At 43.9% G+C, this 20,138-nt stretch overlaps 2 protein-coding genes across 3 annotated transcripts in view; one reads left to right on the forward strand and one right to left on the reverse strand.

Moving 5' to 3' along the window:
* The window catches only part of LOC133548706 (serine/threonine-protein kinase Chk2-like), a 25,995-nt gene extending 6,111 nt beyond the window's left edge, over positions 1–19,884 (forward strand). Inside the window, exons 3-15 of the mRNA XM_061893682.1 lie at positions 6,659–6,783; positions 7,581–7,713; positions 7,791–7,881; positions 7,941–8,037; positions 10,143–10,196; positions 10,264–10,328; positions 10,430–10,529; positions 10,588–10,674; positions 10,740–10,903; positions 11,386–11,501; positions 11,600–11,685; positions 19,624–19,689; positions 19,755–19,884. Of these exons, the coding sequence (XP_061749666.1) occupies positions 6,659–6,783; positions 7,581–7,713; positions 7,791–7,881; positions 7,941–8,037; positions 10,143–10,196; positions 10,264–10,328; positions 10,430–10,529; positions 10,588–10,674; positions 10,740–10,903; positions 11,386–11,501; positions 11,600–11,685; positions 19,624–19,689; positions 19,755–19,847 (1,277 nt within the window). The 3' untranslated portion in view covers positions 19,848–19,884. The remainder of the gene's footprint in view (positions 1–6,658; positions 6,784–7,580; positions 7,714–7,790; positions 7,882–7,940; positions 8,038–10,142; positions 10,197–10,263; positions 10,329–10,429; positions 10,530–10,587; positions 10,675–10,739; positions 10,904–11,385; positions 11,502–11,599; positions 11,686–19,623; positions 19,690–19,754) is intronic.
* gstt2 (glutathione S-transferase theta 2) overlaps positions 1–20,138 on the reverse strand; it is a 142,109-nt gene that overhangs the window by 113,623 nt on the left and 8,348 nt on the right. Inside the window, exon 5 of one of the 2 annotated variants that reach the window (XM_061893717.1) lies at positions 19,857–20,093. The exons of the other annotated variant lie outside the window; for it this stretch is intronic. Within the exon in view, the coding sequence (XP_061749701.1) occupies positions 19,947–20,093 (147 nt within the window). The 3' untranslated portion in view covers positions 19,857–19,946. Of the gene's footprint in view, positions 1–19,856; positions 20,094–20,138 lie in introns of those variants that run through there. 2 annotated transcript variants of the gene reach the window in all.

Raw genomic sequence — 20,138 nt, forward strand, 5'->3', positions numbered from 1 at the left:
ACTGACGTGGTTTTGTCTTCTGGGGTACTGATGTGGTTTTGTCTTCTGGGGTACTGACGTGTTTTTGTCTTCTAGGGTACTGACGTGTTTTTGCCTTCTGGAGTACTGACGTGGTTTTGTCTTGTGGAGTACTGACGTGGTTTTGTCTTCTGTAGTACTGATGTGGTTTTGTCTTCTGGAGTACTGATGTGGTTTTGTCTTCTTGAGTACTGATGTGGTTTTGTCTTCTGGAGTACTGACGTGTTTTTGTCTTCTGGAGTACTGACGTGGTTTTGTCTTCTGGAGTACTGATGTGGTTTTGTCTTCTGGAGTACTGATGTGGTTTTGTCTTCTGGAGTACTGATGTGGTTTTGTCTTCTGGAGTACTGATGTGGTTTTGTCTTCTGGAGTACTGATGTGGTTTTGTCTTCTGGAGTACTGATGTGTTTTGTCTTGTGGAGTACTGATGTGTTTTGTCTTCTGGAGTACTGATGTGTTTTGTCTTCTGGAGTACTGACGTGTTTTTGTCTTCTGGAGTACTGACGTGGTTTTGTCTTCTGGAGTACTGATGTGTTTTGTCTTCTGGAGTACTGACGTGGTTTTGTCTTGTGGAGTACTGACGTGGTTTTGTCTTCTGGAGTACTGACGTGGTTTTGTCTTGTGGAGTACTGATGTGTTTTGTCTTCTGGAGTACTGATGTGTTTTGTCTTCTGGAGTACTGACGTGGTTTTGTCTTGTGGAGTACTGACGTGTTTTTGTCTTCTGGAGTACTGACGTGGTTTTGTCTTCTTGAGTACTGACGTGTTTTTGTCTTCTGGAGTACTGACGTGGTTTTGTCTTCTGGAGTACTGACGTGGTTTTGTCTTGTGGAGTACTGATGTGTTTTGTCTTCTGGAGTACTGATGTGGTTTTGTCTTCTGGAGTACTGATGTGGTTTTGTCTTCTGGAGTACTGATGTGGTTTTGTCTTCTGGAGTACTGACGTGTTTTTGTCTTCTGGAGTACTGATGTGGTTTTGTCTTCTGGAGTACTGATGTGGTTTTGTCTTCTGGAGTACTGACGTGGTTTTGTCTTCTTGAGTACTGACGTGGTTTTGTCTTCTTGAGTACTGACGTGGTTTTGTCTTCTGGAGTACTGACGTGGTTTTGTCTTCTTGAGTACTGACGTGGTTTTGTCTTCTGGAGTACTGACGTGGTTTTGTCTTCTGGAGTACTGACGTGGTTTTGTCTTCTGGAGTACTGACGTGGTTTTGTCTTCTGGAGTACTGACGTGGTTTTGTCTTCTGGAGTACTGATGTGGTTTTGTCTTCTTGAGTACTGATGTGGTTTTGTCTTCTTGAGTACTGATGTGGTTTTGTCTTCTGGAGTACTGATGTGGTTTTGTCTTCTAGGGTACTGACGTGTTTTTGCCTTCTGGAGTACTGACGTGGTTTTGTCTTGTGGAGTACTGACGTGGTTTTGTCTTCTGTAGTACTGATGTGGTTTTGTCTTCTGGAGTACTGATGTGGTTTTGTCTTCTTGAGTACTGATGTGGTTTTGTCTTCTGGAGTACTGACGTGTTTTTGTCTTCTGGAGTACTGACGTGGTTTTGTCTTCTGGAGTACTGATGTGGTTTTGTCTTCTGGAGTACTGATGTGGTTTTGTCTTCTGGAGTACTGATGTAGTTTTGTCTTCTGGAGTACTGATGTGGTTTTGTCTTCTGGAGTACTGATGTGGTTTTGTCTTCTTGAGTACTGATGTGGTTTTGTCTTCTGGAGTACTGACGTGTTTTTGTCTTCTGGAGTACTGACGTGTTTTTGTCTTCTGGAGTACTGACGTGTTTTTGTCTTCTGGAGTACTGATGTGGTTTTGTCTTCTGGATTACTGACGTGGTTTTGTCTTCTGGAGTACTGATGTGGTTTTGTCTTCTGGAGTACTGACGTGGTTTTGTCTTCTGGAGTACTGATGTGGTTTTGTCTTCTGGAGTACTGAGGTGGTTTTGTCTTCTGGAGTACTGAGGTGGTTTTGTCTTCTGGATTACTGACGTGGTTTTGTCTTCTGGGGTACTGATGTGGTTTTGTCTTCTGGGGTACTGACGTGTTTTTGTCTTCTAGGGTACTGACGTGTTTTTGCCTTCTGGAGTACTGACGTGGTTTTGTCTTGTGGAGTACTGACGTGGTTTTGTCTTCTGGAGTACTGATGTGGTTTTGTCTTCTGGAGTACTGATGTGGTTTTGTCTTCTTGAGTACTGATGTGGTTTTGTCTTCTGGAGTACTGACGTGTTTTTGTCTTCTGGAGTACTGACGTGGTTTTGTCTTCTGGAGTACTGATGTGGTTTTGTCTTCTGGAGTACTGATGTGGTTTTGTCTTCTGGAGTACTGATGTGGTTTTGTCTTCTGGAGTACTGATGTGGTTTTGTCTTCTGGAGTACTGATGTGGTTTTGTCTTCTGGAGTACTGATGTGGTTTTGTCTTCTGGAGTACTGATGTGTTTTGTCTTCTGGAGTACTGATGTGTTTTGTCTTGTGGAGTACTGATGTGTTTTGTCTTCTGGAGTACTGATGTGTTTTGTCTTCTGGAGTACTGACGTGTTTTTGTCTTCTGGAGTACTGACGTGGTTTTGTCTTCTGGAGTACTGATGTGTTTTGTCTTCTGGAGTACTGACGTGGTTTTGTCTTGTGGAGTACTGACGTGGTTTTGTCTTCTGGAGTACTGACGTGGTTTTGTCTTGTGGAGTACTGATGTGTTTTGTCTTCTGGAGTACTGATGTGTTTTGTCTTCTGGAGTACTGACGTGGTTTTGTCTTGTGGAGTACTGACGTGTTTTTGTCTTCTGGAGTACTGACGTGGTTTTGTCTTCTTGAGTACTGACGTGTTTTTGTCTTCTGGAGTACTGACGTGGTTTTGTCTTCTGGAGTACTGACGTGGTTTTGTCTTGTGGAGTACTGATGTGTTTTGTCTTCTGGAGTACTGATGTGGTTTTGTCTTCTGGAGTACTGATGTGGTTTTGTCTTCTGGAGTACTGATGTGGTTTTGTCTTCTGGAGTACTGACGTGTTTTTGTCTTCTGGAGTACTGATGTGGTTTTGTCTTCTGGAGTACTGATGTGGTTTTGTCTTCTGGAGTACTGACGTGGTTTTGTCTTCTTGAGTACTGACGTGGTTTTGTCTTCTTGAGTACTGACGTGGTTTTGTCTTCTGGAGTACTGACGTGGTTTTGTCTTCTTGAGTACTGACGTGGTTTTGTCTTCTGGAGTACTGACGTGGTTTTGTCTTCTGGAGTACTGACGTGGTTTTGTCTTCTGGAGTACTGACGTGGTTTTGTCTTCTGGAGTACTGACGTGGTTTTGTCTTCTGGAGTACTGATGTGGTTTTGTCTTCTTGAGTACTGATGTGGTTTTGTCTTCTTGAGTACTGATGTGGTTTTGTCTTCTGGAGTACTGATGTGGTTTTGTCTTCTAGGGTACTGACGTGTTTTTGCCTTCTGGAGTACTGACGTGGTTTTGTCTTGTGGAGTACTGACGTGGTTTTGTCTTCTGTAGTACTGATGTGGTTTTGTCTTCTGGAGTACTGATGTGGTTTTGTCTTCTTGAGTACTGATGTGGTTTTGTCTTCTGGAGTACTGACGTGTTTTTGTCTTCTGGAGTACTGACGTGGTTTTGTCTTCTGGAGTACTGATGTGGTTTTGTCTTCTGGAGTACTGATGTGGTTTTGTCTTCTGGAGTACTGATGTAGTTTTGTCTTCTGGAGTACTGATGTGGTTTTGTCTTCTGGAGTACTGATGTGGTTTTGTCTTCTGGAGTACTGATGTGTTTTGTCTTCTGGAGTACTGATGTGTTTTGTCTTCTGGAGTACTGACGTGGTTTTGTCTTCTGGAGTACTGATGTGGTTTTGTCTTCTGGAGTACTGATGTGTTTTGTCTTCTGGAGTACTGATGTGTTTTGTCTTGTGGAGTACTGACGTGTTTTTGTCTTCTGGAGTACTGACGTGGTTTTGTCTTGTGGAGTACTGACGTGTTTTTGTCTTCTGGAGTACTGACGTGGTTTTGTCTTCTTGAGTACTGACGTGTTTTTGTCTTCTGGAGTACTGATGTGGTTTTGTCTTCTGGAGTACTGACGTGGTTTTGTCTTCTTGAGTACTGACGTGGTTTTGTCTTCTGGAGTACTGACGTGGTTTTGTCTTGTGGAGTACTGATGTGTTTTGTCTTCTGGAGTACTGATGTGGTTTTGTCTTCTGGAGTACTGACGTGGTTTTGTCTTGTGGAGTACTGACGTGTTTTTGTCTTCTGGAGTACTGACGTGGTTTTGTCTTCTGGAGTACTGATGTGGTTTTGTCTTCTGGAGTACTGACGTGGTTTTGTCTTCTGGAGTACTGACGTGGTTTTGTCTTCTTGAGTACTGACGTGGTTTTGTCTTCTGGAGTACTGACGTGGTTTTGTCTTCTGGAGTACTGACGTGGTTTTGTCTTCTGGAGTACTGACGTGGTTTTGTCTTCTGGAGTACTGATGTGGTTTTGTCTTCTTGAGTACTGATGTGGTTTTGTCTTCTTGAGTACTGATGTGGTTTTGTCTTCTGGAGTACTGATGTGGTTTTGTCTTCTAGGGTACTGACGTGTTTTTGCCTTCTGGAGTACTGACGTGGTTTTGTCTTGTGGAGTACTGACGTGGTTTTGTCTTCTGTAGTACTGATGTGGTTTTGTCTTCTGGAGTACTGATGTGGTTTTGTCTTCTTGAGTACTGATGTGGTTTTGTCTTCTGGAGTACTGACGTGTTTTTGTCTTCTGGAGTACTGACGTGGTTTTGTCTTCTGGAGTACTGATGTGGTTTTGTCTTCTGGAGTACTGATGTGGTTTTGTCTTCTGGAGTACTGATGTGGTTTTGTCTTCTGGAGTACTGATGTAGTTTTGTCTTCTGGAGTACTGATGTGGTTTTGTCTTCTGGAGTACTGATGTGGTTTTGTCTTCTGGAGTACTGATGTGTTTTGTCTTCTGGAGTACTGACGTGGTTTTGTCTTGTGGAGTACTGATGTGTTTTGTCTTCTGGAGTACTGACGTGGTTTTGTCTTCTGGAGTACTGACGTGGTTTTGTCTTCTGGAGTACTGACGTGGTTTTGTCTTGTGGAGTACTGACGTGTTTTTGTCTTCTGGAGTACTGACGTGGTTTTGTCTTCTGGAGTACTGATGTGGTTTTGTCTTCTGGAGTACTGATGTGGTTTTGTCTTCTGGAGTACTGATGTGGTTTTGTCTTCTGGAGTACTGATGTGGTTTTGTCTTCTGGAGTACTGACATGTTTTTGTCTTCTGGAGTACTGATGTGGTTTTGTCTTCTTGAGTACTGATGTGGTTTTGTCTTCTGGAGTACTGATGTGGTTTTGTCTTCTGGAGTACTGACGTGGTTTTGTCTTCTTGAGTACTGACGTGGTTTTGTCTTCTTGAGTACTGACGTGGTTTTGTCTTCTTGAGTACTGACGTGGTTTTGTCTTCTGGAGTACTGACGTGGTTTTGTCTTCTTGAGTACTGACGTGGTTTTGTCTTCTTGAGTACTGACGTGTTTTTGTCTTCTGGAGTACTGATGTGGTTTTGTCTTCTGGAGTACTGACGTGGTTTTGTCTTCTTGAGTACTGACGTGGTTTTGTCTTCTTGAGTACTGACTTGGTTTTGTCTTCTGGAGTACTGACGTGGTTTTGTCTTCTTGAGTACTGACGTGGTTTTGTCTTCTTGAGTACTGACGTGTTTTTGTCTTCTGGAGTACTGACGTGGTTTTGTCTTCTGGAGTACTGACGTGGTTTTGTCTTCTTGAGTACTGACGTGTTTTTGTCTTCTGGAGTACTGACGTGGTTTTGTCTTCTGGAGTACTGACGTGGTTTTGTCTTGTGGAGTACTGATGTGGTTTTGTCTTCTGGAGTACTGACGTGGTTTTGTCTTCTGGAGTACTGACGTGGTTTTGTCTTCTGGAGTACTGACGTGGTTTTGTCTTCTGGAGTACTGATGTGGTTTTGTCTTCTGGAGTACTGATGTGGTTTTGTCTTCTGGAGTACTGACGTGTTTTTGTCTTCTGGAGTACTGATGTGGTTTTGTCTTCTTGAGTACTGATGTGGTTTTGTCTTCTGGAGTACTGATGTGGTTTTGTCTTCTGGAGTACTGACGTGGTTTTGTCTTCTTGAGTACTGACGTGGTTTTGTCTTCTTGAGTACTGACGTGGTTTTGTCTTCTTGAGTACTGACGTGGTTTTGTCTTCTTGAGTACTGACGTGGTTTTGTCTTCTGGAGTACTGACGTGGTTTTGTCTTCTTGAGTACTGACGTGGTTTTGTCTTCTGGAGTACTGACGTGGTTTTGTCTTCTGGAGTACTGACGTGGTTTTGTCTTCTGGAGTACTGACGTGGTTTTGTCTTCTGGAGTACTGATGTGGTTTTGTCTTCTTGAGTACTGATGTGGTTTTGTCTTGTGGAGTACTGATGTGGTTTTGTCTTGTGGAGTACTGATGTGGTTTTGTCTTCTGGAGTACTGATGTGGTTTTGTCTTCTTGAGTACTGATGTGGTTTTGTCTTCTTGAGTACTGATGTGGTTTTGTCTTGTGGAGTACTGATGTGGTTTTGTCTTGTGGAGTACTGACGTGGTTTTGTCTTCTGGAGTACTGACGTGGTTTTGTCTTCTTGAGTACTGACGTGGTTTTGTCTTGTGGAGTACTGACGTGGTTTTGTCCTTCCAGATTGCGTGGAGGACGAGTACTTGTTTGGACGTGACTCCAAATGTAATTATGTCCTGGATGATCCCGACCACAGAGGATCTTTACGATACCGAATTTACAGCAAGAAACATTTCAGGATTTACAGGGTAGCTTTTCTTCTTCTTCTTCTTTTACTTCTTCTCCTACTCCTCCTCCTCTTCCTCGTCCTTGTTCTTATTCTTATTATTTTTCTTATTATTATTCTTCGTCTCCTTCTTGTTCTTCTACTTCTTGTTCTTCTTCTACTTATTCTCCTTATTCTCCTTCTTGTATTTCTTGTTGTCCTTGTTCCTCTTCTTCTCCTTCTTGTTCTTCTTCTACTTCTTGTACTTCTACTTATTCTCCTTCTAGTACTTCTCCTTCTACTTCTTATTCTTCTTGTTATTCTTTGTCTCCTTCTTGTTCTTCTACTTCCTGTACTCTTTCTTCTTCTTGTTCTTCTTCTACTTCTCGTTCTTCTTCTACTCTTTCTTCTTCTTGTACTTCTTGTTCCTCTTTTTCTCCTTCTTGTTCTTCTTCTTTTTCTACTTATTCTCCTTTTTGTACTTCTACTCCTTGTTCTTCTACTTCTTCTCCTTCTTGTTCTTCTACTTCTTGTTCTTCTTCTACTCTTTCTCCTTGTACTTCTTGTTCCTCTTTTTCTCTTTCTTGTTCTTCTTCTACTTCTTTTTTTCTACTTATTCTCCTTTTTGTACTTCTACTCCTTGTTCTTCTACTTCTTCTCCTTCTTGTTCTTCTTCTTGTTCTTCTACTTCTTCTACTTCTTGTTCTTCTACTTCCTGTTCTTCTCTTTCCTGTTCTTCTCCTTCTTGTTGTTCTACTTCTTGTACTTCTTCTTCTTCTTCTTGTTGAAGAAGTAGTTCTCCTGCTCCTCGTCAGCTGTAGCCTCCATGTTGTGTGACAGGAGGAGAGCGAGGTGTTCATCCAGGACCTCAGTAACAACGGCACCTTCGTGGACGGGATCAAAGTGGGGAAGAACAAGAAGCTCCCGCTGGTCAACAACGCCGTCCTGGCGCTGTCCGAGCAACGCAACAAAGGTAAAGATGGCCGCCGGCGACAAAGAACGGCGTGATGATGCCTGTTTCTCTCTCTCTCTCTCTCTCGCCCGTGTCAGTGTTCGTCTTCATCGACCTGATGTCGGACGAGGACGGCGCTCTGCCTGACGGGCTCCGGGACAAGTACCTGCTGACTCGGCGGATAGGGACGTGAGTTTGGCCAACTCACTTCCTGTGGCGGCCGCCGCGCTCACGCTTTGTCTTTTTAGAGGAGTTTGTGGCGAGGTGCGGCTCGCCTTCCAGAGGTCCACCTGCAAGAAGTTTGCAGTCAAGATCATCAACAAGAAGAACTTCCAGTCTGAAGGGGTGTGTCTCATTGGCCCCGCCTCCAAGTCATACCTTTGCCCTTGTCCGACCCCGCCTCCTTTCACCTTTGCCTTTGTCTGACCCCGCCTCCTTTCACCTTTGCCCTCGTCCGACCCCGCCTCCTTTCACCTTTGCCCTCGTCCGACCCCGCCTCCTTTCACCTTTCCCCCCTGTCTGACCCCGCCTCCTTTCACCTTTTCCTTTGTCCGACCCCGCCTCCTTTGACTTTTGCCCTTGTCCGACCCCGCCTCCTTTCACCTTTGCCCTTGTCCTACCCCGCCTCCTTTCACCTTAGCCCTTGTCTAACTCCGCCTCCTTTCACCTTAGCCCTTGTCTAACTCCGCCTCCTTTCACCTTTGCCCATGTCCGACCCCGCCTCCTTTCACCTTTGCCTTTGTCTGACCCCGCCTCCTTTCACCTTTCCCTTTGTCTGACCCCGCCTCCTTTCACATTTGGCCTCGTCCGACCCCGCCTCCTTTCACCTTTGCCCTCGTCCGACCCCGCCTCCTTTCACCTTTGCCTTTGTCTGACCCCGCCTCCTTTCACCTTTCCCTTTGTCTGACCCCACCTCCTTTCACCTTTGACCTCGTCCGACCCCGCCTCCTTTCACCTTTCCCCCCTGTCTGACCCCGCCTCCTTTCACCTTTTCCTTTGTCCGACCCCGCCTCCTTTGACTTTTGCCCTTGTCCGACCCCGCCTCCTTTCACCTTCGCCCTTGTCCTACCCCGCCTCCTTTCACCTTAGCCCTTGTCTAACTCCGCCTCCTTTCACCTTTGCCCATGTCCGACCCCGCCTCCTTTCACCTTTGCCCATGTCCGACCCCGCCTCCTTTCACCTTTGCCCATGTCCGACCCCGCCTCCTTTCACCTTTGCCCTCGTCCGACCCCGCCTCCTTTCACCTTTGCCCCTGTCCGACCCCGCCTCCTTTCACCTTTGCCCTCGTCCGACCCCGCCTCCTTTCACCTTTGCCCTCGTCCAACCACGCCTCCTTTCACCTTTGCCCTCGTCCGACCCCGCCTCCTTTCACCTTTGCTCCTGTCCTACCCCGCCTCCTTTCACCTTAGCCCTTGTCCAACCCCGCCTCCTTTGACTTTTGCCCTTGTCCGACCCCGCCTCCTTTCACCTTTGCCCTTGTCCTACCCCGCCTCCTTTCACCTTTGCCCATGTCCGACCCCGCCTCCTTTCACCTTTGCCCATGTCCGACCCCGCCTCCTTTCACCTTTGCCCATGTCTGACCCCGCCTCCTTTCACCTTTGCCCCTGTCCGACCCCGCCTCCTTTCACCTTTGCCCTCGTCCGACCCCGCGTCCTTTCACCTTTGCCCTCGTCCAACCACGCCTCCTTTCACCTTTGCCCTCGTCTGACCCCGCCTCCTTTCACCTTTGCCCTCGTCCGACCACGCCTCCTTTCACCTTTGCCCTCGTCCGACCCCGCCTCCTTTCACCTTTGCCCATGTCCGACCCCGCCTCCTTTCACCTTTGCCCATGTCTGACCCCGCCTCCTTTCACCTTTGCCCATGTCTGACCCCGCCTCCTTTCACCTTTGCCCCTGTCCGACCCCGCCTCCTTTCACCTTTGCCCCTGTCCGACCCCGCCTCCTTTCACCTTTGCCCTCGTCCGACCCCGCCTCCTTTCACCTTTGCCCTCGTCCAACCACGCCTCCTTTCACCTTTGCCCTCGTCCGACCCCGCCTCCTTTCACCTTTGCCCTCGTCCGACCACTCCTCCTTTCACCTTTGCCCTCGTCCGACCCCGCCTCCTTTCACCTTTCCCCCTGTCCGACCCCGCCTCCTTTCACCTTCCCCCCTGTCCGACCCCGCCTCCTTTCACCTTTGCCCTTGTCCGACCCCGCCTCCTTTCACCTTTGCCCCTGTCCTACCCCGCCTCCTTTCACCTTTGCCTTTGTCTGACCCCGCCTCCTTTCACCTTTCCCCCTGTCCGACCCCACCTCCTTTCACCTTTACCCTCGTCCAACCACGCCTCCTTTCACCTTTGTTTTCGTCCGACCCCGCCTCCTTTCACCTTTGCCCTTGTCTGACCCCGCCTCCTTTCACTTTTGCCCTCGTCCGACCCCGCCTCCTTTCACCTTTGCCTTTGTCTGACCACAGACGGCGACACGTAACGCTCAGACAGAGATCGAGATCCTTCAACGCGTCGACCACGTGAGTTTGTCTTCAAAGTGACGCGTCAACACAAAAGCTGTGACTCCGCCCCCTTGCTTCCTCACAGCCCTGCCTCATCAAGACGCAGGACTTCTACCAGACGGACGACAGCTTCTTCATCGTCCTGGAGATGTGTGTGTGTGTGTGTGTGTGTGTGTGTGTGTGTGTGTGTGTGTGTGTGTGTGTGTGTGTGTGTGTGTCACCTTTGACCCCGACACTGCGTCATGTGACAGGATGGAGGGGGGGGAGCTGTTCCAGCGGGTCAAAGTTCAGCAGCGCCTCAGTGAGCCGGTGGCCAAGCTCTACTTCTACCAGATGTTGCAGGCGGTGCAGGTGAGTGTGTCGCCATGGTAACGCCCCTCCCCCCTCACCTGTGTGTGTGTGTGTTCAGTACCTGCACAGTAACGGGATCATACACCGCGACCTGAAACCGGAGAACATCCTCTTGTCCTCGCAAGACGACGACTGCCTCATCAAGGTGATCTCGCCGCGTCCCCGCCCACTTCCGTCGTTAACGCCGTGTGACTCCGCCCCCCTCGCCAGGTGACCGACTTCAACCAGTCCCGGATCCTGGAGGAGGCGGTGCTGATGCGGACGCTGTGCGGGACGCCGTCCTATTTGGCGCCCGAAGTCTTCACGCACGGCGCCACCACGGGGTACAACCTGGCGGTGGACGCGTGGAGCCTCGGCGTGCTGCTCTTTGTCTGGTAGGCTTGGCCACGCCCACTTTGGAACTTGTGTGTGAATTGCAATAGTGCTGTGTAGAAAGTGTGTGCACGCTCTCACCCCCCTCCCAACTGAACCTACCCCCCCACCTTGTATTAATTACTCCTTACATACTTTGTATGAATGTGCTCTCACCCCCCTCCCAACTGAACATACCCCCCACCTTGTATTAATTACTCCTTACATTATTTGTACCAATGGGCTCTCACCCCCCTCCCAACTGAACCTACCCCCCCACCTTGTGTTAATTACTCCTTACATTATTTGTACCAATGGGCTCTCACCCCCCTCCCAACTGAACCTACCCCCCCACCTTGTGTTAATTACTCCTTACATACTTTGTATGAATGTGCTCTCACCCCCCTCCCAACTGAACATACCCCCCCACCTTGTAATAATTACTGTGTGTGTGTGTGTGTGTGTGTGTGTGTGTGTGTGTGTGTGTGTGTGTGTGTGTTGGCAGTCTGGGCGGGTACCCCCCCTTTCACGACAACTTTGGTCCACAGTCCGTCACGGAGCAGATCATCCGAGGAGAATTCACCATGGTGACGTCCAAGTGGAAACACGTGTCGGATCAAGGTCACCTCACCTTCGCCACCGCCGCTTCAGGTCAAAGATTAAAGTGTGTGTGTGTGTGTGTGTGTGTGTGTGTGTGTGTGTGTGTGTGTGTTTTGCAGCCAAAGACGTGGTCAGGAAGCTGCTGGTTGTTGACCCCACAAAGAGGATGAGCATCGAGGAAGCTCTGCAGCACACCTGGCTACAGGTGCTTGTCTTTACCGTCGTCATGGCGATGTCCCGCGACAAAATAACGCTAAACACAACAAAAATGATAGAATATGCAACCTTTGTGAGTACAATTTTGAATGCAGAAATGACCTGAATGCTAACAGTTAGAATGCGGTCAAGTGACTGAAGTGTTCAACACTAAAATTGGATTAAAAAAGTTAGCATGTTATCATTAGCATGCTGACTTTTACATTCTAGCATGCTAACAGTTAGCGTGTGTCAAGCACCAAGTTATGGGACTATGAAGCATGTGCATGTAAATTAGCTTTAAAAACAAGTTAGCATGCTAACAGCATGTGTCAAGCACCAAGTTATGTGACTATGAAGCATATGCATGTAAATTAGCTTTAAAAACATGTTAGCATGCTAACAGTTAGCATGTGTCAAGCACCACTTTGTGACTATGAAGCATATGCATGTAAATTAGCTTTAAAAACATGTTAACATGCTAACAGCATGTGTCAAGCACCACTTTATGTGACTATGAAGCATGTGCATGTAAATTAGCTTTAAAAACAAGTTAGCATGCTAACAGCGTGTGTCAAGCACCAAGTTATGGGACTATGAAGCATATGCATGTAAATTAGCTTTAAAAACAAGTTAGCATGCTAACAGTTAGCGTGTGTCAAGCACCAAGTTATGGGACTATGAAGCATGTGCATGTAAATTAGCTTTAAAAACAAGTTAGCATGCTAACAGCATGTGTCAAGCACCAAGTTATGTGACTATGAAGCATATGCATGTAAATTAGCTTTAAAAACATGTTAGCATGCTAACAGTTAGCATGTGTCAAGCACCACTTTGTGACTATGAAGCATATGCATGTAAATTAGCTTTAAAAACATGTTAACATGCTAACAGCATGTGTCAAGCACCACTTTATGTGACTATGAAGCATGTGCATGTAAATTAGCTTTAAAAACAAGTTAGCATGCTAACAGCGTGTGTCAAGCACCAAGTTATGGGACTATGAAGCATATGCATGTAAATTAGCTTTAAAAACAAGTTAGCATGCTAACAGTTAGCGTGTGTCAAGCACCAAGTTATGGGACTATGAAGCATGTGCATGTAAATTAGCTTTAAAAACAAGTTAGCATGCTAACAGTTAGCATGTGTCAAGCACCAAGTTATGTGACTATGAAGCATGTGCATGTAAATTAGCTTTAAAAACAAGTTAGCATGCTAACAGTTAGCATGTGTCAAGCACCAAGTTATGTGACTATGAAGCATATGCATGTAAATTAGCTTTAAAAACATGTTAGCATGTGTCAAGCACCAAGTTATGTGACTATGAAGCATGTGCATGTAAATTAGCTTTAAAAACAAGTTAGCATGCTAACAGTTAGCATGTGTCAAGCACCAAGTTATGTGACTATGAAGCATATGCATGTAAATTAGCTTTAAAAACATGTTAGCATGCTAACAGTTAGCATGTGTCAAGCACCACTTTGTGACTATGAAGCATATGCATGTAAATTAGCTTTAAAAACATGTTAACATGCTAACAGCATGTGTCAAGCACCACTTTATGTGACTATGAAGCATGTGCATGTAAATTAGCTTTAAAAACAAGTTAGCATGCTAACAGCGTGTGTCAAGCACCAAGTTATGGGACTATGAAGCATATGCATGTAAATTAGCTTTAAAAACAAGTTAGCATGCTAACAGTTAGCGTGTGTCAAGCACCAAGTTATGGGACTATGAAGCATGTGCATGTAAATTAGCTTTAAAAACAAGTTAGCATGCTAACAGCATGTGTCAAGCACCAAGTTATGTGACTATGAAGCATATGCATGTAAATTAGCTTTAAAAACATGTTAGCATGCTAACAGTTAGCATGTGTCAAGCACCACTTTGTGACTATGAAGCATATGCATGTAAATTAGCTTTAAAAACATGTTAACATGCTAACAGCATGTGTCAAGCACCACTTTATGTGACTATGAAGCATGTGCATGTAAATTAGCTTTAAAAACAAGTTAGCATGCTAACAGCGTGTGTCAAGCACCAAGTTATGGGACTATGAAGCATATGCATGTAAATTAGCTTTAAAAACAAGTTAGCATGCTAACAGTTAGCGTGTGTCAAGCACCAAGTTATGGGACTATGAAGCATGTGCATGTAAATTAGCTTTAAAAACAAGTTAGCATGCTAACAGTTAGCATGTGTCAAGCACCAAGTTATGTGACTATGAAGCATGTGCATGTAAATTAGCTTTAAAAACAAGTTAGCATGCTAACAGTTAGCATGTGTCAAGCACCAAGTTATGTGACTATGAAGCATATGCATGTAAATTAGCTTTAAAAACATGTTAGCATGTGTCAAGCACCAAGTTATGTGACTATGAAGCATGTGCATGTAAATTAGCTTTAAAAACAAGTTAGCATGCTAACAGTTAGCATGTGTCAAGCACCAAGTTATGTGACTATGAAGCATATGCATGTAAATTAGCTTTAAAAACATGTTAGCATGCTAACAGTTAGCATGTGTCAAGCACCACTTTATGTGACTATGAAGCATATGCATGTAAATTAGCTTTAAAAACATGTTAGCATGCTAACAGCATGTGTCAAGTACCACTTTATGTGACTATGAAGCATATGCAGGTAAATTAGCTTTAAAAACATGTTAGCATGCTAACAGTTAGCATGTGTCAAGCACCACGTTATGTGACTATGAAGCATATGCATGTAAATTAGCTTTAAAAACAAGTTAGCATGCTAACAGTTAGCGTGTGTCAAGCACAAAGTTATGTGACTATGAAGCATATGCATGTAAATTAGCTTTAAAAACAAGTTAGCATGCTAACAGCGTGTGTCAAGCACCAAGTTATGGGACTATGAAGCATATGCATGTAAATTAGCTTTAAAAACAAGTTAGCATGCTAACAGTTATTATGTGTCAAGCACCAAGTTATGTGACTATGAAGCATATGCATGTAAATTAGCTTTAAAAACAAGTTAGCATGCTAACAGTTAGCATGTGTCAAGCACCAAGTTATGGGACTATGAAGCATGTGCATGTAAATTACCTTTAAAAACAAGTTAGCATGCTAACAGTTAGCATGTGTCAAGCACCAAGTTATGGGACTATGAAGCATGTGCATGTAAATTAGCTTTAAAAACAAGTTAGCATGCTAACAGTTAGCATGTGTCAAGCACCACGTTATGTGACTATGAAGCATATGCATGTAAATTACCTTTAAAAACAAGTTAGCATGCTAACAGTTAGCATGTGTCAAGCACCACGTTATGTGACTATGAAGCATATGCATGTAAATTAGCTTTAAAAACAAGTTAGCATGCTAACAGTTAGCATGTGTCAAGCACCATGTTATGGGACTATGAAGCATATGCATGTAAATTAGCTTTAAAAACAAGTTAGCATGCTAACAGTTAGCATGTGTCAAGCACCAAGTTATGGGACTATGAAGCATATGCATGTAAATTAGCTTTAAAAACAAGTTAGCATGCTAACAGTTAGCGTGTGTCAAGCACCAAGTTATGGGACTATGAAGCATATGCATGTAAATTAGCTTTAAAAACAAGTTAGCATGCTAACAGTTAGCGTGTGTCAAGCACCAAGTTATGGGACTATGAAGCATGTGCATGTAAATTAGCTTTAAAAACAAGTTAGCATGCTAACAGCGTGTGTCAAGCACCAAGTTATGGGACTATGAAGCATATGCATGTAAATTAGCTTTAAAAACAAGTTAGCATGCTAACAGTTAGCGTGTGTCAAGCACCAAGTTATGGGACTATGAAGCATGTGCATGTAAATTAGCTTTAAAAACAAGTTAGCATGCTAACAGTTAGCATGTGTCAAGCACCAAGTTATGTGACTATGAAGCATGTGCATGTAAATTAGCTTTAAAAACAAGTTAGCATGCTAACAGTTAGCATGTGTCAAGCACCAAGTTATGTGACTATGAAGCATATGCATGTAAATTAGCTTTAAAAACAAGTTAGCATGCTAACAGTTAGCATGTGTCAAGCACCAAGTTATGGGACTATGAAGCATGTGCATGTAAATTACCTTTAAAAACAAGTTAGCATGCTAACAGTTAGCATGTGTCAAGCACCAAGTTATGGGACTATGAAGCATGTGCATGTAAATTAGCTTTAAAAACAAGTTAGCATGCTAACAGTTAGCATGTGTCAAGCACCACGTTATGTGACTATGAAGCATATGCATGTAAATTACCTTTAAAAATAAGTTAGCATGCTAACAGTTAGCATGTGTCAAGCACCACGTTATGTGACTATGAAGCATATGCATGTAAATTAGCTTTAAAAACAAGTTAGCATGCTAACAGTTAGCATGTGTCAAGCACCAAGTTATGGGACTATGAAGCATATGCATGTAAATTACCTTTAAAAACAAGTTAGCATGCTAACAGTTAGCATGTGTCAAGCACCACGTTATGTGACTATGAAGCATATGCATGTAAATTAGCTTTAAAAACAAGTTAGCATGCTAACAGTTAGCATGTGTCAAGCACCACGTTATGTGACTATGAAGCATATGCATGTAAATTAGCTTTAAAAACATGTTAGCATGCTAACAGCATGTGTCAAGCACCACTTTATGTGACTATGAAGCATATGCATGTAAATTAGCTTTAAAAACAAGTTAGCATGCTAACAGTTAGCGTGTGTCAAGCACAAAGTTATGTGACTATGAAGCATATGCATGTAAATTAGCTTTAAAAACAAGTTAGCATGCTAATAGTTAGCATTTGTCAAGCACCACTTTATGTGCCTGCGAGGTGTTTGGATGCAAAATTGGCTAAAAAAAAAGTTATTGTTCGGCTGGAAAATTGGCAAAAAAAAATTTTTTATCACGCTAATGGTAGCATGCTAGAAGTTAGCATGGGTCAAGTGCAATGTCGTAAGACTGAGGTGTTAGGCTGGGAATTTGGCTAAAACAGTTAGTCCTTCGCATGCTAACAGTTAGCATTTGTGTCAAGTACCAAGTTGTCACTTTGAAGAGTCCGGATGTAAAATTGGCTAAAAAAAAAAAATGTTAGCATATTATTGTTGGCATCTTAGCATGTTAATGTGAGCGTGTTATGTTATGGGTCTGAGGCGTTGGGCTGTAAAATATACAAAAAAATGTTTTGCATGCTATAATGCTAACATTAGCAAGTGCCAAATGATATGACTGAGGTTTTCGGCTGTAAAATTGGTCTAAAACATTTAGCATGTTAGAATGCTAACTGTTAGCATGTGTCAAATACCAAGTTATGATGCACTCAGCTGCGAAATTGGCTAAAAAATGTTAGCACATTAATGTTGGCATCTTAGCATGCTAACACGAGTGTGCTATGTTATGAGTCTGAGACGTTGGGCTGTAAAATATACACACAAAAAAATAGTGTGCTATAATGCTAATAACATTAGCATGTGTCAAGTGCCAAATCGTTTGCCTGTAAAATTGGCCTTAAAGATTTAGCATGTTAGAATGCTAACTGTTAGCATTTGTCAAGTACCATGTTATGTGCCTGCGAGGTGTTCGGATGCAAAATTGGCAAAAAAAAAAGTTATTGTTCGGCTGGAAAATTGGGGAAAATTTTTTTTCATCACGCTAATGGTAGCATGCTAGAAGTTAGCATGGGTCAAGTGCAATGACGTAAGACTCTGAGGTGCTAGGCTGGGAATTTGGCTAAAACAGTTAGTCCTTTGCATGCTAACAGTTAGCATTTGTGTCAAGTACCAAGTTGTCACTTTGAAGAGTCCGGATGTAAAATTGGCAAAAAAAAAAAAATTTGTTAGCATATTATTGTTGGCATCTTAGCATGTTAATGTGAGCGTGTTATGTTATGGGTCTGAGGCGTCGGGCTGTAAAATATACAAAAAAATGTTTTGCATGCTATGATGCTAACATTAGCAAGTGCCAAATGATATGACTGAGGTTTTCGGCTGTAAAATTGGTCTAAAAAATTTTGCATGTTAGAATGCTAACCGTTAGCATGTGTCAAATACCAAGTTATGATGCGCTCAGCTGCGAAATTGGCAAAAAAATGTTATCACATTAATGTTGGCATCTTAGCATGCTAACACGAGTGTGCTATGTTATGAGTCTGAGACGTTAGGCTGTAAAATATACACACAAAAAAATAGTGTGCTATAATGCTAACATTAGCATGTGTCAAGTGCCAAATCGTTTGCCTGTAAAATTGGCCTAAAAGATTTAGCATGTTAGAATGCTAACTGTTAGCATGTGTCAAGTTGTATGTTATGTGCCCGCGCAAAATTGGGCTGAAAAAAAAAGTTATTGTTCGGCTGGAAAATTGGCAAAAAAAAAAAAAATTGCACGCTAATGTTAGCATGCTAGAAGTTAGCATGGGTCAAGTGCAATGTCGTAAGACTCTGAGGTGCTAGGCTGGGAATTTGGCTAAAACAGTTAGTCCTTCGCATGCTAACAGTTAGCATTTGTGTCAAGTACTAAGTTGTCACTTTGAAGAGTCCGGATGTAAAATTGGCTAAAAAAAAAAATGTTAGCGTATTATTGTTGGCATCTTAGCATGCTAATGTGAGCGTGTTATGTTAGTGGTCTGAGGCGTCGGGCTGTAAAATATACAAAAATGTTTTGCATGCTACGATGCTAACATTAGCAAGTGCCAAATGATATCACTGAAGTTTTCGGCTGTAAAATTGGTCTAAAACATTTAGCATGTTAGAATGCTAACCGTTAGCATGTGTCAAATACCAAGTTATGATGTGAAATTGGCAAAAAAAATGTTAGCACATTAATGTTGGCATCTTAGCATGCTAACACGAGTGTGCTATGTTATGAGTCTGAGACGTTGGGCTGTAAAATATACACACAAAAAAAATAGCATGCTATAATGCTAACATTAGCATGTATCAAGTGCCAAATCGTTTGCCTGTAAAATTGGCCTTAAAGATTTAGCATGTTAGAATGCTAACTGTTAGCATTTGTCAAGTACCATGTTATGTGCCTGCGAGGTGTTCGGATGCAAAATTGGCAAAAAAAAAAGTTATTGTTCGGCTGGAAAATTGGCAAAAAAAATGTTATTGTTCCGCTGGAAAATTGGCAAAAAAAAAAATTAGCGCGCTAATGTTAGCATGCTAGAAGTTAGCATAGGTCAAGTGCAATGTCATAAGACTCTGAGGTGCTAGGCTGGAATTTGGCTAAAACAGTTAGTCCTTCGCATGCTAACAGTTAGCATTTGTGTCAAGTACTAAGTTGTCACTTTGAAGAGTCCGGCTGTAAAATATACAAAAAAATGTTTTGCATGCTATAATGCTAACATTAGCAAGTGCCAAATGATATGACTGAGGTTTTCGGCTGTAAAATTGGTCTAAAACATTTAGCATGTTAGAATGCTAACCGTTAGCATGTGTCAAATACCAAGTTATGATGCGAAATTGGCTAAAAAATGTTAGCACATTAATGTTGGCATCTTAGCATGCTAACACGAGTGTGCTATGTTATGAGTCTGAGACGTTGGGCTGTAAAATATACACACAAAAAAAATAGCATGCTATAATGCTAACATTAGCATGTATCAAGTGCCAAATCGTTTGCCTGTAAAATTGGCCTGAAAGATTTAGCATGTTAGAATGCTAACTGTTAGCATGTGTCAAGTACCATGTTAAATAGGCCTGAGGTCTCAGCTGCGAAATTGGCAAAATAAGTTAGCATGCTATTGTTGCTAATGCTTTCTAAGGCCGAGCCAATCAGTGGCCACGATACTGAATGTTTTGCTTTGGTCTAGTGGCTAATGCTAATGCTAATGTAGCATTGCTATTTTGATGCTGAAAATGCTTCAAAACTGAAAATTTTGTTAGCTATAACTAAGCCAACATGTTGTGTTTATATTGATGACTTGTGTGTGTGTGTGTGTGTGTGTGTGTGTGTGTGTGTGTGTGTGTGTGTGCGTGTGCAGGACCCGAGCATGTTGGCGAAGGCGCACGCGCTCATGTACCCGCCTTCTCCCCCTGACGTCGCCGTGGTAACCACTCATGTCCTTCTATTGGCGTGCACACTGACCAATCAGACGTGTCCTCACTCACGCAGGGGGCGGAGCCAGCCTCTTCGCGGAAGAGGAGACGAGAGGGAGAGGAGGGCGGGCGCCCGGCCAAACAGGCCCCGCCCACCGACCAGCCGTGACCTCAAACATTTCTTAATAAAGACTTTTATTTTTTCATTGCGTTTGACGAGCCGCTTGTCTGTCCGCATCTGGTCGTCGTGGCAACGTGGGGAGGCGGCTCACAGCTTGGCCCGGCGGCGGTCTCTGACGGCGTACAGGACGGCGTGCGCCTCGTGGAAGGCGTGGCCCAGCGCCGACTGGACCCGGGTCATCCAGCGCCGCAGCTGAGGACGTCCCTGCAAGACGTCTCTGCCGCCACCTACGGGCTGCACGCGCTGGTTAATGAAGGGGGCGGGGCTTATGAGGAGCTC

This window comes from Nerophis ophidion, linkage group LG01, assembly GCF_033978795.1.
Source record: "Nerophis ophidion isolate RoL-2023_Sa linkage group LG01, RoL_Noph_v1.0, whole genome shotgun sequence".
NCBI lineage: Eukaryota > Metazoa > Chordata > Actinopteri > Syngnathiformes > Syngnathidae > Nerophis > Nerophis ophidion.